The following is a 15026-nucleotide window of genomic DNA, read 5'->3' on the forward strand; positions in this document are numbered from 1 at the left end:
TACCAACTGCTTCTGATTAAATCTTGCCATGCGCAGTTCAATATCTCTCGAAGTTTGTCAATGAAGTTTGAAGTTTACAAGTAACGAGCAGGGCAGGGTAGCTCGCTCTGTCGGAGAAAATGGATATTCTCACTCCGGTAAGTGATCGATATGTGTTTTACACAACAAATACAGTTTATTCAGTAGAAGAAAGTGTCATCGGAGGCATAGGTACGTTTATGTAGGGTTCAGTGACGTTGTTTTCAAAGTAACGACCGGTACACTGACTTAGATGCTGCCGGCGATTGGAGATTCTGTGGCCAGCGTTTCTCAGCCTTTATGGTTTTCTCAGTCTCTGCCATCCGATCGCCAGCCAGCTAGCTGTACACGCACAATACAAGTGGCAGACGGTGTGTTCACACTTCACCTCTCTTATCAGCACTGGATAGCTATCTATATATGAATGAACGGCGCGTCAAACAATCGAAGGTGACGGCACGGTTTCGGTACTGATCACACCTCACACCGCCGCACCTACGACTTGTTTACGTGTTACGCGTTTGTTGACGTGTTTACCGAAGAACCTCACACCAAACTTGCGAATGTAAAGACGTTTTCAATAACGGACTTTCAGTCCGGATAGTCAACCCTGCGTAGTATCACACTACTTCTTAGCTGCACCATGCATGTTTGTTAACTCAAAAGTTGTACATATATTTCGTACGACTATGCGTACTGATTCATACGCCCAGGCGGCAGTGACACTTCAGTCAGTTAGTAGAGTTGTAGTTGTACGATAGAGTTTGGTCTGGATGATGAAGTTTGTAGTGAAAAGATGTCGAAGTAAGTCAGTCTACCCTATATCGTAGACTGTCGTTGCACAGTCCCTCCTATGTTTTAGCTACTATGGAACACCGGTAAAGAAATTCAATCTCAAAGTATGCTGATCAAAAGCTGGTTTCGGCTCGCCAGCGCAAGTCTAGTCTACACCTTTACTTCTCAACCGTTGTTTTGACTGGATCAACTATGATCATCTGTGGGAAGAGTTGTTACTTCCGGGCATTGTAAATCATCTATGACAGACTGTGTCTATGGCATTGCTGTGCGATGATTCAGTCCTACTTTTCAATGACCGGAATCACTCCCACTGCGACATACCGTCTGATATGCGTGGGTGTCCGGCTTTATTGGACCCCCATTGGACCATAAAAGGCCAAGAGAATTAGAGAGCGAGAGGGGGAAACAGATAGGAGGAGGCGGGGCCGATTATTCAAGCTCCTATAATTGGTGTGTATCACTGTTTTTATGTAGTTTGATATTTTATATTATTACGTATAGAGGTAATAAAAGTAAAAAAGTGGCTGTGTAAGGTTGTTTTAGTTCTTTTTTATTCACTTGAGGCTTCATGATCTTGTGACTGATATATGAGCCACTGTGAGAAATATCTGTTCTCGCAGTACGTTTATAGCATGAACAAAAATATCTCAATGATTGACAAATGTCCAGTTACCAAAAATTACTTCATTTCTTTATTTAGATTGCATACCACTGTACCGGCTTATTGATCAAAGTGGGGAATATATGTATGATATTGATGTTTGGTTTTGCATAGAACCTGGAGCGTTTCGCTCCAGGGTCTATGGTTTATGTCAATTATGGGAATGTTTTCTGATGCGTTTGCTAATAGCATGCAATTACAAATATTGATTTGGACTTAAAAGAAGAAAAAACCCTGTAAGGTCGAGTTTTACAATATTTTCCATTGACTTCTGATGATTCTAGCATCAAAACAAACCATTTTGATTATAAAAAAATTGACATTGACAGTTAAGTTTGGCAAATTGCAATATTATATGATTGTCTTTTCTCCCATAAGGTTAACAGAGTGATGATAAATTAAAAATCTTGTATAAATACGACATTGACCCGAGTCAAAGCAATTACTTATAAATATTTGCCTATGACCTTGTGTATTCTTTTGTATAGCTCAAGGTCATATTGTTATAATGAAAAAAGTAAACCCAGTGGTTAAAAGATTGATTGCATGCATGTAGATGGATTGGAGTTTCCATAACAACCTGTAAACTACTAAAAAGTATGATTTCAACGGTGATAAGAAAGTAGGAAAGTTGATTAGGAAATTTCATTGTGGATCAAGGAAGGCTGTTTGAATAATCTGGCATTATCTGTGGTGACAAGATTTCAAAGTTAACTTGAGGATGTTCAGTTCCTTAATCTGAACTAAAGTGTGGCACAGAGTCATGATTTTAATTGACAAGCATTATATAAACAGCGCTACAGTTGATGACAAAGAAGGTTCAGGTACATGTAGGTTGACTGAAGTACTGTAATGGGTCTAAATGTAGGCCATGTTGAAAACACCAGTTGGCAGTACTTGTGAAATCCAGAGTGGAAAAGGATGTTTATAATATGTGAACAAAAACACTCACACCCATAAAACTATTTCACACTGTTCTTTAGGAAGGGGAGGGGGCGTAGCTGCTATTTATAAAAATAATGTTGTTTACAAGTGTCATATGGATAGGGCACTCTGTGTGGGTTTATTGTTGCATTTCATTCATTTCACTATGATCATGTCTTTGATATGGTAATCATGTATACTGTATACCTATATATGCTATCAAGCCATGAATTGTTAACAATGGAAAAAAAATCAATATTTTGTCAGTTGAAGAATGTGTTATACACATATTTAAAATTCTAAATCTACTGGTATAAATAAAGTTAGTGTCAATACTAAGGCCTACATTGGTTTGAGTGTACAAAAAGCTTCATATCATCACTCTATAGCTCCATAATATCAGGTATATGATAAGAAAGTAAGATTGAATTTGCAACTACTGTAAAAGTTTATACATGTCTGATTGGCATTTGCCCAAACTTTTGAAGCAGTACCATAAGAAGACCAGTATGTCATTTACTTCATCACTGAACATATAATGCAATCAAAATAACATAGTCAACAGTTGGCTCATAGAGAGTGCTTGCAATTCATATATTGTAAACTTTCTTTTTTTTTAATGAAAATCTAGGACCTGTGAAATAGATCTTAACACCAGAATCAAGAATATCAATTTCACATTTAATTTGTATGTACCTGGCAATCTTTGGCAAAAATCCAGAAAAAAATCGTAAGAACATGTTAGTGCAATGTTAACTTACATATAAGTACAGGGTGAAATCTCAATACAATGCATAAACTCTTTGCAAACAGCAACTTTATAAAAGAGCAATTCAGCATTTGCCTCACCTGGAAAAGAGTAAAAGGCTTTGATTATGAAAAATTCATATGATTACAACTGTTATATAATCATAAAGAGCAACAATGCTAGGTTATTCACAACATTGTACTTATTAGTTTTAGTAATTATACAGAAAAAGGATTTCATCCGGATTTTACTTTGTAAAGGATTGTGAAAGTATGTGATAATATAGGTCAACTTGTTGAAAGTAGAAATGTATTGATTTACAGCATTGTTGACAGAACCAGCTGGAGTTGATTTTCTGTTTAGTTTTCTGGGTTTACGTTTTCTTGTCAGGTCCAGGGTTGTTGCAAACATTGCTGAAAAGACATATGTGTAATCTTCATGTTTGACATAGTGCAGCAAGTATCAAGGCAAGGAACTGACATGTTGTACAGGAATCAGCAGATTAGATTGACAAATGGGAATGACAAACATTGAATGAATAGCTGAGAGTTGACAAAAGCAGTGAATGAATCAAAGAATGCCATGGCTATGGTATGTCACAGTGAACCAATGTCAGTGTTTGGAATCTGATAGATGTGAAATTGATCCATATAAAATATAACATGACTTGTTTCTGAAGTATTCATATATTCTGATGATCCTATTTGAAATCACTGTAACTTTGTCACCATGCCCTGTATTGAGGAGATACCCATGTAGTGCTGGCTGTACCACTGGACCCAAAGTTACCTACAAGTTACGGTTGAAGGATTTATTGGGGTATCTTTAATTGAACACTTCTTCATACTTGTTTTTGAATATTATACATATTGTAAATGTAGCAATTGGTGACTGATCATTTTATCAATATCATACAATCTTTTGGCATTATGATAATATTTATTGGTCAATCTTGCTGTATAATTCCATTTGCATATGACATTCACTTTGCTTATGTTTATCTTAATGCAACCTGTCAGCATTTATTAATTAAAGAGAATCTGTTTCTTTCTCCAGTTATCTGATTTTGCAGCATTTCTTTTTATTCCTTTCTGCAATGGGGTACATGTACCCTCTATTTCAAGAAAAGAAACAACTTTTTATTACCTTAATTTCTGTCAACTTTGCTAAACACAAGTGGATTTGTTTTTCCTCATTTGGTATAAAAGCATCTGTAACTGTCATTGATTATGGCTCATTGACTGTCATGGGAGTACACTGTGTCTTGGGTTAGTCCATTCTGCATATTATTTGAAAACACTCTAGAAACGGAACTGATAGGCCAGTGTTTGTACAAAGTTATTTTACAAGATTTGTTAGTGCTGTGATCATGAAGTGTATGAACACTTTGACATTGTGTAGTTGACTAAGCAGTATTGAAAATAAATGAATGTTAATTTATACAGAATATATAACATGAATACATCAGATTGTCACAGAAAATCTTTTAAATCAATTTTGTTCAGAGTGGTTGAACAGTAAGGTATGACACTTGGCTGTGCTCATTAAAACACAGTGGAGGACGGTCAGAGGAACTGTGATTAAAAGTTTTGTAAGAGGATACACGTAGCTCTGACAACCTTGCTGGATAATTGTCGCACTGAAAGGAAATATGAAGGATTATGTCATTTCAACCTTGACAAATTTATCCTGTTCATACTGTTTTACCATCATTGCCAGTAGTTTATTTTACTCACCAGGGTTCATCTCTGAAAGCAGGATGTTAAAAGCTTGGTGCATCAGCCAGACAATGTAGTTTCATGGTCAAGACTGATTGTCATGGTAACAGGTTCATTGTGGTTCATTGAATTGAAATTCATGGCATGTCCTTTGAGAGAGCTTGTTGCATGAGCTTTGTCTGATCAGTGAAGAGATTGTCAAGATGGAAGGTTATTTTCATTGCCAAGACATCTCCTGTGTCTAGTGCTTCAGGCGCTGTGTCAAGACTTCAGTTGTTATTCTCTCTTACTAAAATTACCAGTGACAAAGAAGCTTCCATTAAATCAGATTTCTGTAATCCAGTAAAATTAATCCATTCAACAGACTGCAACAAAAAGTCTAAGTTTGAGACATTTGGCCTTTCAAATTAATAAGCAAAGCTGATAGGTATACAATGATCAGGGATGCTAGCCCTATGTACCGGTAGATGAAGAGGACCTCCAATACATGTATGATGTAGCCCCTGTGATGTAGCCCTGACCCGTGCTTCCATCTCCTAAAACGTACAGTGACACAAAGTCAAATCCATGCTCAAATGACAAACTTTTTAAATTTACATTGATTGCGCTAGTTATTATTGCAGTCTACCAGTCCTGTAATTAGAATATTTCCTGTTTTGTTTTTCAACAGAAAATAAATAACAAAAAGTACACATTGTTTCTTTCACTTTTCAGTTAACAAAATTACCTTTTAAGGAGCAAAAATAAAGCATGAGTTCTGATTAATATTAGCATCTCCATTTGCATGTTCTCCAAAGCTGCTGAAATCTTACAAAATTAAAAAGTCACTGAAATGCCATTTATGCCGTATTTTTAAAGACAAGTCGGAATGTTTCATTTGTAAAAGATAATTTTTAGAAAACATATGTCAATGTTGAATTGCTTTTTGAAAAATTCAGGCCAGATTAGGATGCAGACAGCAAGAGAGAGTTTGATTGCCCATAATTTAATCATTACACGTAGACAAGTTACAGACATTAATACAGGGGTAGGTTGGCCTTATTGTCAGCGCTGTCACAGTAGTTATTGATGTCCCTTGATGCTCTATGAAACAGCTATGCTATTAATGTCTCAGGCTAAATAGTTTGACACAGGTTATGTGAAAATAACTGTATATGGTATTGTAGAATGGTGGCCATAACCAATTGATATGGTCATAAATGTGTGCTTTCTGTGTATGGTAGAGGTGGTATTATTAGGTATGAGGTCATAGCATTGGATGGCTAGCAACAGTTCTATGGGAGGTGTAACAAACAGTGATGGCATTATGACTCAGAAAATGGCAAGAATTGAAACCATTGTTTTTTTGCAGGGTAAAGATGTGAAAGTGTCATGCACATTGTCAGGTGTTTGTTTCAGATAGGGTCAGATACATCAGTACATGACTTATTGTGTTCCAGATTTAGAAATCTAGGGCTAACAACAACCATCTAAGGGACCGTTCAGTTTTTACGGCCGGGGGGGGGGGGGGGGGGGGGCGGCAAAATCTTGTCGCCGGTGTTCAAAAAAATGATGACCCCCCCTGCATTTTTCGCGAAAAAATGATGACCCCCCCCTTTGTCAGACGAAAAAATTTGATGACCCCCCCCCCCCCCCCCACTGAAAAATAGCCAAAACCCATATGTCAAATTTACCCGCACGGTTTGGATGTGAACTCCGTACGCGGCGCACTTTATTCGTGTAGCAGAGATGCCAGTGTACAAACTTCTCAGCCACATCCATGCAAACGTCTGTTAATTAGGACGACTGTAAGGCAATTTTTAACTTCATTTCCATAGACAACTTATGTCCATGGACATTGCATAAAGTAAACTTCATTGGAGTGGTTCGCCAAAGGCAGCCCTTCGGTTAAGAGGGTCATGGGCAACCTTATTCTAGTGGGCAACCAAAGGTGGCCCACTGGTAAAAAGAGGGTCGATCATGGCCATTGCATGAAGTAAACTTTACTGAACAGGGCCGCTGAAGGCGTCCGGCCGTTAAGATGGTCATGGGGTATTACAATAAAGTCAATTTATTGTAGTGGGCCGCCGCAGGCGGCCCGCCAGTAAAGAGGGTCGATCATGGCCATTGCATGAAGTAAACCTAATTGGAGTGGGCCGCCAAAGGCGTCTGCCCGCTAAGAGGTCATGGGTAATACATAAAGTATATTTATTGTATTGGGCCGCCGAAGGCGGCCCGCCGGTAAAGAGGGTCAATCATGGCCATGGCATAAAGTGGACTTTATTGTAGGTATTATGTTTTGAAAATGTGGTGACCCCCCCTTTCCTACCAGTGAAAAAGTGATGACCCCCCCTTCTTGGATTCCAAAATTATGATGACCCCCCCCTGGATTTTGCCGCCCCCCCCCCCCCCCCCTCCCCGGCTGTAAAAACTGAACGGTCCTAATGCTGTTTGTAACTGATAAAGAGGAGCTGACAAGCTGGCATTTGAACTTCAAGTTTTAATCTCCTTGGTGACTCACCTTGTAATAGGTTTTTTCATATCTGGTAAATGAATTTAACCAATCATTGATGATCTATTCAGCCACTAGCTCTTGAACATCTGTGTCATTGACCCAGGGAATATCCATTTATCAGCTGTTTTGAAGCAGAGAGATTGCTCACTTGTATCTATCCGAGTATTTATATTTGAAAGCACAGCCGTTCAGTAGATTTGAATCACATGCAGTAGTATACAACAATCTGTATCTTCAACTGTGCTGAATTCCTCCCTCCTACATCAGACAAATGACCAACACATTTTTAATCTTTAGCCGTAATTGTTTATCTTTATATCTTTCTTTGCTGAATATGCCATAGCCACTTCTTGAATTTATCAAATGAAGAATTTTAAACTTGGTTGTTACATTACATTACTCTGTGTATACACAGGAAGTTTCTTTCTGGCGAAGTAAAGTCATCTTCTATTTCACAATCCTACAGCCATGTTAAGAGACCTGTGTGGGCTCTAAAATAACTGTGTCTATTGTTATGCAGACACATTGATAGAGGAGTGTACATTCTTTTGCAGTACATCTACAAACAAGTCAGGTTGCAAACGTATTCAAGGACAGTTAATATTCTAATTGCAGTCACTGTACATGTACATCACTGTCTACATTGAGACATTGTCATGCATACACATTGCTTTTCAGTGATCATGTCATAGCTACTGTACATAAACATACTGCAATGCATGATCTCCACTTCCTACATAACAGTCTCCTATCCTGATGATTGATTTATGAAAAAGGAATTTTAAAAATCTTACTATAATCAGGAAAACTACCACTATTGTGCTGTTTTACAAATAGTATAAGTTAATGTTTACTATGAATCAGAAGTTTGCAACATTATTTCTGCAGGAAAAAAGGGCAATAAAAAAAATCAAAATGATCTTGTCATTTTAAACCAGATTATACATGTTATATTGAATGAGCCGTGTGAAAAGTAATGTTTGGTCTTTTCTACCATATTTGAAACAACTCCAGTTTACAAATATTGTATGGTTCTATGGGCACCTATAAATGAAAATGGAGTGGGGTTAAAGGTCACTGATAGTACAGAATTTATATCTAATATTGTCATGTATGTGTATAATAATTGTCACCAAAGGGATTTTAACATGCCAAATTCCTGTTTTAAATATGCAGTTATACATTTATCATGCATCCTTCCATCAACATTTCAGTGAAGACAAGCTGCCTATTATGTTACCACTAATTTAGATGCAGCAATTTAGATTCAGTATGGTGTAAACTAATTAATTAATTAATTAGTATTGCCACTACCTTAAAAATCAATTGCAGGGAACATGTGTTAATTTATTCTGCTCATCAGAATTTTTCAGTCCAGATTAAGATTTAAATTTTTTATTACATTACCTTCAAATAAGCTTTGAATAAAGTCTCACTGTGTTTCTGATTTTATCAGATGTTCACCAGTAACAGCGTCTCATATGTTTCTAAAATGTACACTTCAATACTCTAGTGAAATGGATACCCCTAATCAGAGAAACTCTGTAATCCAGGACTGAAAGAAACTAAGGAAATATTGGAATTTGTTGATGAAAACTCCTTCCATTGAATAATGCCATCAGAGATTACAAAGTGATTGAACATTGATAAATATCTTAATCCATTGTAATCTTTCTTTGTTGATTATCCTTCTCATAAGACAAATATTTGTAAACAGATTTGAATGTTGAAACAACAAAGGTTCAGTGACTTCTAAAATAGCAGCTCCATTTCAGTTTGAGTTGAAGTCCATATTAGTTTTGTCATTTTGGTGTGTGGAGTTTATTTTTATGAAGTTTTCCGCTCGAACGATTGTGTATCCAAGAATCTGTGCGTGATGCCATCGTTAAAAGGAAATAATAAGAGAGTTCAGTTTTTAAAGATATCACAGATTGCACAGCCATCTGAGCCCACAATGCATTAGCCTTGCTGTGCCAATTAGACAGGCAATTTTCCAAACGACGTCTCTGTTTTATTTTAGCCATGCATGCATGGTTCAGTTGTGTCTAATCAAGTAATTTTTGTCAGACAAGATCAGTGGATTCATCTGAATGGATAGCAAATGATGTGCTAAACCCAGAGTATTTTCTGACTTACAGTATAATAATGAACGTTTTATCATCATTTCCGCATGCTAGATTTCAAAATTATATTTAAATATGTTTCTATTAACTTGAGTCAGAGAAGACTTACACAAATGGATACCTTACTTTTTTTACCTCATTATGTCAGCTGTATGTCCTTATGTAAAACAAATTGCATTTTTAAAGGCCTGATTCCCCATTCCTGAAACAAGTTAAAGTTTTAAAGGCACAATTCACTGATCCTCATTGTTACATTAGTAGACATTAACCTCAGTTTTGAACTCTATGAAGTGTTACGGTTTCTGTGTAGTTTCAAATCAAATTATATTTACATATTTAAGCTAAGATAACATTTGAATATTTCATGCCTTAATATTTTTTTATTTGTTCTTTAATTTGAGAACATGTTGATAAAGGCAGAGCAGAAAAAAAACTCATAACTTACTCAACAAGAAAATAAAAAAAGCTAGACATACTCTTCACTTGGAACACAAGTACAGAAAGTTTAAAAACAGTCTGAGGAAATCTTGCGCCAAAAGTTGCTGTGTCGTATTATATCAAAAGATAAAGCTGCTGCTGCTGGTAAACTATTTTAAACTCGGGAAATTGAAATTTTGTATCGATAATAAGCATCAGTAAAATTAAAAAGGTACCAAGAAATGCTGAACACACCTGTAGCAAAGTAATAATTGTCTGTATTGATGTATAGCACAATGTCAATGAGTTTGTCTAAGTAATGTACTTTGATATCAGAATAGCTTTGATTGATAACATGGACAGCGTAATGTTAGCTTTGTGGGTTTGTTATTAGTGCTCATATTTTATCAGGTTGATGGAATGTTTATCCACAGAAGTAATTACCTTCAGCCTTACATTATCCTTCAGCTGTTGTGATCAAAGGATATATGTACAAGGTACCATATCCATTTTCAAATTCTCATTACATTGTGGTGTGTTTTACAGTGATGTTACAAGTTTTGGAACATACATTGATTATCTCAGAACCTTGAATGACAAGGTACATGTAACTACATGTACCTTCAATGACAAAGTGTATGAAACTGCTGTCCCTTTTAATGTATAAAAAGTATTAATAAAGTTTTGGAGCTGGGTAACCGAAACACCATGACCCTTTCCTCATTGTGTTGTTGAAACAACACAGAATTCCCTTGTATGGGTGTAAGATGCGATTTTTATTGGCATTTTCAAACTTGTCATTGTTTAGTTTCACATTTGTACATTTTGAAAGTTGGCAAATAGACAAGATCAGAAATACATGATGCAGAATTTTTATTAATTCTATGTAAATTTAACAGAAGCTATAAATCTGGATGGAAAATTGTTGTACTTTTAATGGTTTGTGAGTATGTGTATAGCCATAAGACATGACGCCATGTCTTTTGAAATTGAATGAATGCATATGACTTATGGTCAACAGTACAGAAGCCATTATAGTTGTTGTAAGAATTTCTTACTTTGAACAAGTTTGTATGTTTTAGAGAAGGTCTTAATCAATTCAGAGTTTGTAACTTGTATTACTTTGTACAAGATTGAAGTGAGCAAGGTGGAATACTGTATGATGACCAAAAAAAATGTGTTGTTCTGAAACATGGGATAGAACATAAGCATAGATGACAACATTTTAATGCATAAAGTACATAATGTATGAACCATAGTTACAACGTATAGATGTGAGAATTCCAATGTCACATTGGAAACTGCTTTACAGCTTAGTAAAGCTAGGCAGACAATGCAAAGAAATGTCAGCTTTGATCGTAGATCTTATGAAACGAAACTCAAGTAACGAAACTACGATAGTTTTGTAGGTCATCTCAATGATAGATGTACACTGTTACCCAGTACTGTTCCATATACATGTAGTCCCATGGATTATTTGTAAGCAACACTAGTACATGTACTCCTAAATTAGATCTGGGTGTGTACCAGACAGGTCAAGGTCAAAGGTCAAGGAGTGCAACAAATATATGTTTATCAGAAGGTAAATGTTTTATCCAGAATAAACTATTCCAGGTTTTATAGGAAATGTTGAATGGTCACTCCTTGATAATAGCCCAAAATACAGCAAGGAGGAATCTAAGCCATGGCAATTTATTGAAAGTACAGCTCCAAAATGCGTAAAACCATCTTCATGGTCTAACCAGGGATTTCATTCTTATTCTCATTAAGACAGACTTAACTGACATTTTGAAGATGTTGATTCTATGGTGCATACACTGAAATATACATACACTGCAATACAGTACATCATTTAACATTTTAAGACTTCTGATCTCTCTGAAAAATCAAAGTGGCATAGCCACAGGGGTTGAAAACTCAAGGTGAAAGGTCGTGACCTGTAAGATTTGCCCATGCAGAGTAGTAGACCTTTCACACATAGTGGTTCATTCACTCCCTACAGGAGCAAATTTTTGAGGTTTTACAGTAGAATTGGATATAATTCATCGTCCTTTATAATGAGAAAAGAGAAAAATAGTCTACGCTTTGTAAATTTGAAATAAACTTTCACAATGTACATTTACCATGTGTAAAGGATTTTTAAGGCCTGTGTTGGCATCAGATTGTCTTGCAAGGAAATGTTACTTACTAAAATGTAGATTACAATTTCAATGGAAAACAAAAGGCTATGACACTCCATAATCCTTTTACAGACTAGAACAAACTTGATCCCTGGGATCAAGTTCCTGGCCTTTAAGGCAGTGTATGGAGAGGACACATTCAGAAAAAGTGAATTGTTCTTTGCAAACCTCCTTTTACAACGTATAAGTATCGTTGCGTCTTGTCATTGCCAACAGAAGGAATATGCTGTAGCATGTGTACATATGCATTAAGATAGGGTTGACCATCGGCACATGGGCACATTGGGGTGGGGTTGGGGCAGTGTAATTTGCTGGTCTGGAAGGGAGTTCACATGACTTGATGATATGACATATCATATCAGTATCATAGAAATGAATCAGTGAAACCACACCTAGCGTTGAGCAGTGCATATAAATATTACAGCTCAGACCTGATGGCCATCATAAGGCTTGCATTATATATGATGATGACTTTTTTCTATTTATAAACCATATATATTATGAATTTATTTTGTTTTTTGTGATCACAGGGGAATCATGTGTGGCTGTTTGATGACAAGCTGTGCAAAGCTGCCACTGTGGAAAAGGTTGACAATAATGAAGTAACGCTTTCAACCAACTATGGTGAGGTAAGTCTTACACTTGACCTTCAAGTCAAGAATACTATGTACTGGTTCTATGATAAAAGAAACTGACTGTTTGCAAAGGTTTGCAGATTTTCATCACATATTCTTTCAATCTTTGCTCAGAGAAAAGTAAAATTTTGAAATAGAGAAAATGGTAGCAGATTTTATTTTTAGCAGCAATTTGTGAATGTTCAGTGATAGATTTCTGACAGGAATCTAGTAATATTATTTACAATATAGATGCTTACAATGTAGTGTAGTGCAATTGGATATAGGTTTCATTTCTTAGTTGTTAGTGATACTCTAGCTACACCGTTGTATAGTTTATGCATTGCTGAGAGTTTTAAATTACAATAGGTGTGACCAAGATGCATGAGTTTCAATAGGACTTGTGGTTGCCTGACACATTGCTCACAATGGTTGAAACCAAAAACCAGCAATAAGCCCTGCCTTTTGCACATAAACATTTGCAGAAATGCATAGAGGGGTATCTGAGCTAAATGTCAACAAGCACACAGCTGTGAATGCCTGCTGGCCAGGTTAATATAGGTATGAGTCACAGTAGGTTGTAAAACAAAGGCCAAATGCTGTACGGATAAAGTATTGTGTAAAACAGAGACAGGTTGTAACGCAAGTTTGTAGTAGGTTTCTCAAATTAGACACAATTTCACTCCCTTAAATTGTTATTCTTTATAGTACCAGTATACATATTGCTTTCTTATCAGTGTTCAAAACAGTTTGTTGCATTTATTTGCAGAATAGAAATCCTATTTGAAGTACTGTACAAACTGGCATCTGACAGATGCTTTCAAACATTTGAATTCAATGTAAATTATTAAAGAGGAAAGAAATCATCAGGAAAATCTATAAGTCATGTTTATAGCCTTTGGCAAAATGCGATACCATTGAGTCCATGGTCCAATGGTTTCTTTAGTATTTATAATAAAGAGTAGCAAAGCAGGCCAGTGTGTGGATAGATTACTTGTATCATTACATTATATGGAATATTTGTCTGGACCTTACCGTTGGTTGGTTGCTTCATTCATTCATTCATTCATTCATGGTGGGATTGTAGAATTCTGTAAATAAGTGTGCATGTACTGTGTTTTGTATTTTTTAGAGACTCATCGAGCCAGAGATCTATGATACAGTAAAGATGCCATGCATTGTGTCAGTTATCAAATATCATAGACCATCGATACAAAATTTTTAATGGAATTCTTTTGAAGTAGAATTGGCAAACAACTGTACATGTCACAGGTTTTTTCAAAGTTGTGTGTTCTTAATCTGAATCTGGATCAGTCTATCAGTTAAAGTTGTTGAAGTTCTGGTAGATTTCTCAGTCTGTATATACTGGATGAATATTTCACGTATTTATTTGTAGCCAACCATTTCAGTAGATACTGACACTTTGTTGTCTTTGCTGCAATTTATTGTGTACTGTTACCTCAGTCAATGTATATGATGAAAAATATTGCATTGATAACATTTCTGATAAATACATCTATTATGATGCATATTCCTCCATGCATACTTTACCATTAGATTCTAATGTGTGCTTTATAATAACCATTGGCATCTACTGATAAGGTGAAGCAGTGCACATTAGGTCAACAATAAACGGCAAATAACTGATTCTATTGTGATGTAAATTGAGGTCATGCCAGGTCAGGTCATGTGGGAACTAGTACAAGACTGATGTTCCAAAACAAAGCAAATAATGACTACAAGGTTAAGGTGTATGGTATAAAGCTATTGAGGGTATTCTGTGTGCTATTTATACTAATCCTTGATATTCAAAGCCAATATTTCCTCTCAGAATGCAAAGACCATTGTTCTTTACCGTTCATCATTGTTGAAAACTTTTTATTTTCATTGTCACTGCAGGAAGATAATTCCTTCAGACAAAATTCTTGTTATCATGTCACTTTGACTGAGCTGAAATGTGATGAAAAATACAGGAAAAGGCAGACTGTATATTACTAAATTTTATTGGATTAAAAAAAACAGATAGATCATCAGATGATCCTTAGAAAATGACACTGACTGGTGTAAGTGTTGATGTTTGTGTGAAGTTTAATCAAATGATTTCAAGGCGAGACAGAATTCACCATAGCATGCTCAGTAAAACATTAGAGTAGTGTTGTATGCTGTTTAGTGATTACTTTGTAATCCATGCGGTGGACAGTTGTCTGGCTTTCTTTATCTCAATAATACTGCTACATGTATCCTCTGAGGATGTGTAAATGGAACCCCTAGCCAAGTGACACATATCACTTTCCACTCATCAGCATCTTTGCCTCTCATATGCTTGCTTCT

General features: G+C 36.1%; 1 protein-coding gene across 1 annotated transcript in view; it reads left to right on the forward strand.

Moving 5' to 3' along the window:
* Positions 1-15026, forward strand: part of LOC139139796 (unconventional myosin-X-like) — a 106298-nt gene continuing 91272 nt past the window's right edge. Inside the window, exons 1-2 of the mRNA XM_070708716.1 lie at positions 1-137; positions 12612-12710. Coding sequence (XP_070564817.1) covers positions 120-137; positions 12612-12710 — 117 coding nt within the window. The 5' untranslated portion in view covers positions 1-119. The remainder of the gene's footprint in view (positions 138-12611; positions 12711-15026) is intronic.

This window comes from Ptychodera flava, chromosome 9 (assembly GCF_041260155.1).
Source record: "Ptychodera flava strain L36383 chromosome 9, AS_Pfla_20210202, whole genome shotgun sequence".
In the NCBI taxonomy this organism is placed as follows: domain Eukaryota; kingdom Metazoa; phylum Hemichordata; class Enteropneusta; family Ptychoderidae; genus Ptychodera; species Ptychodera flava.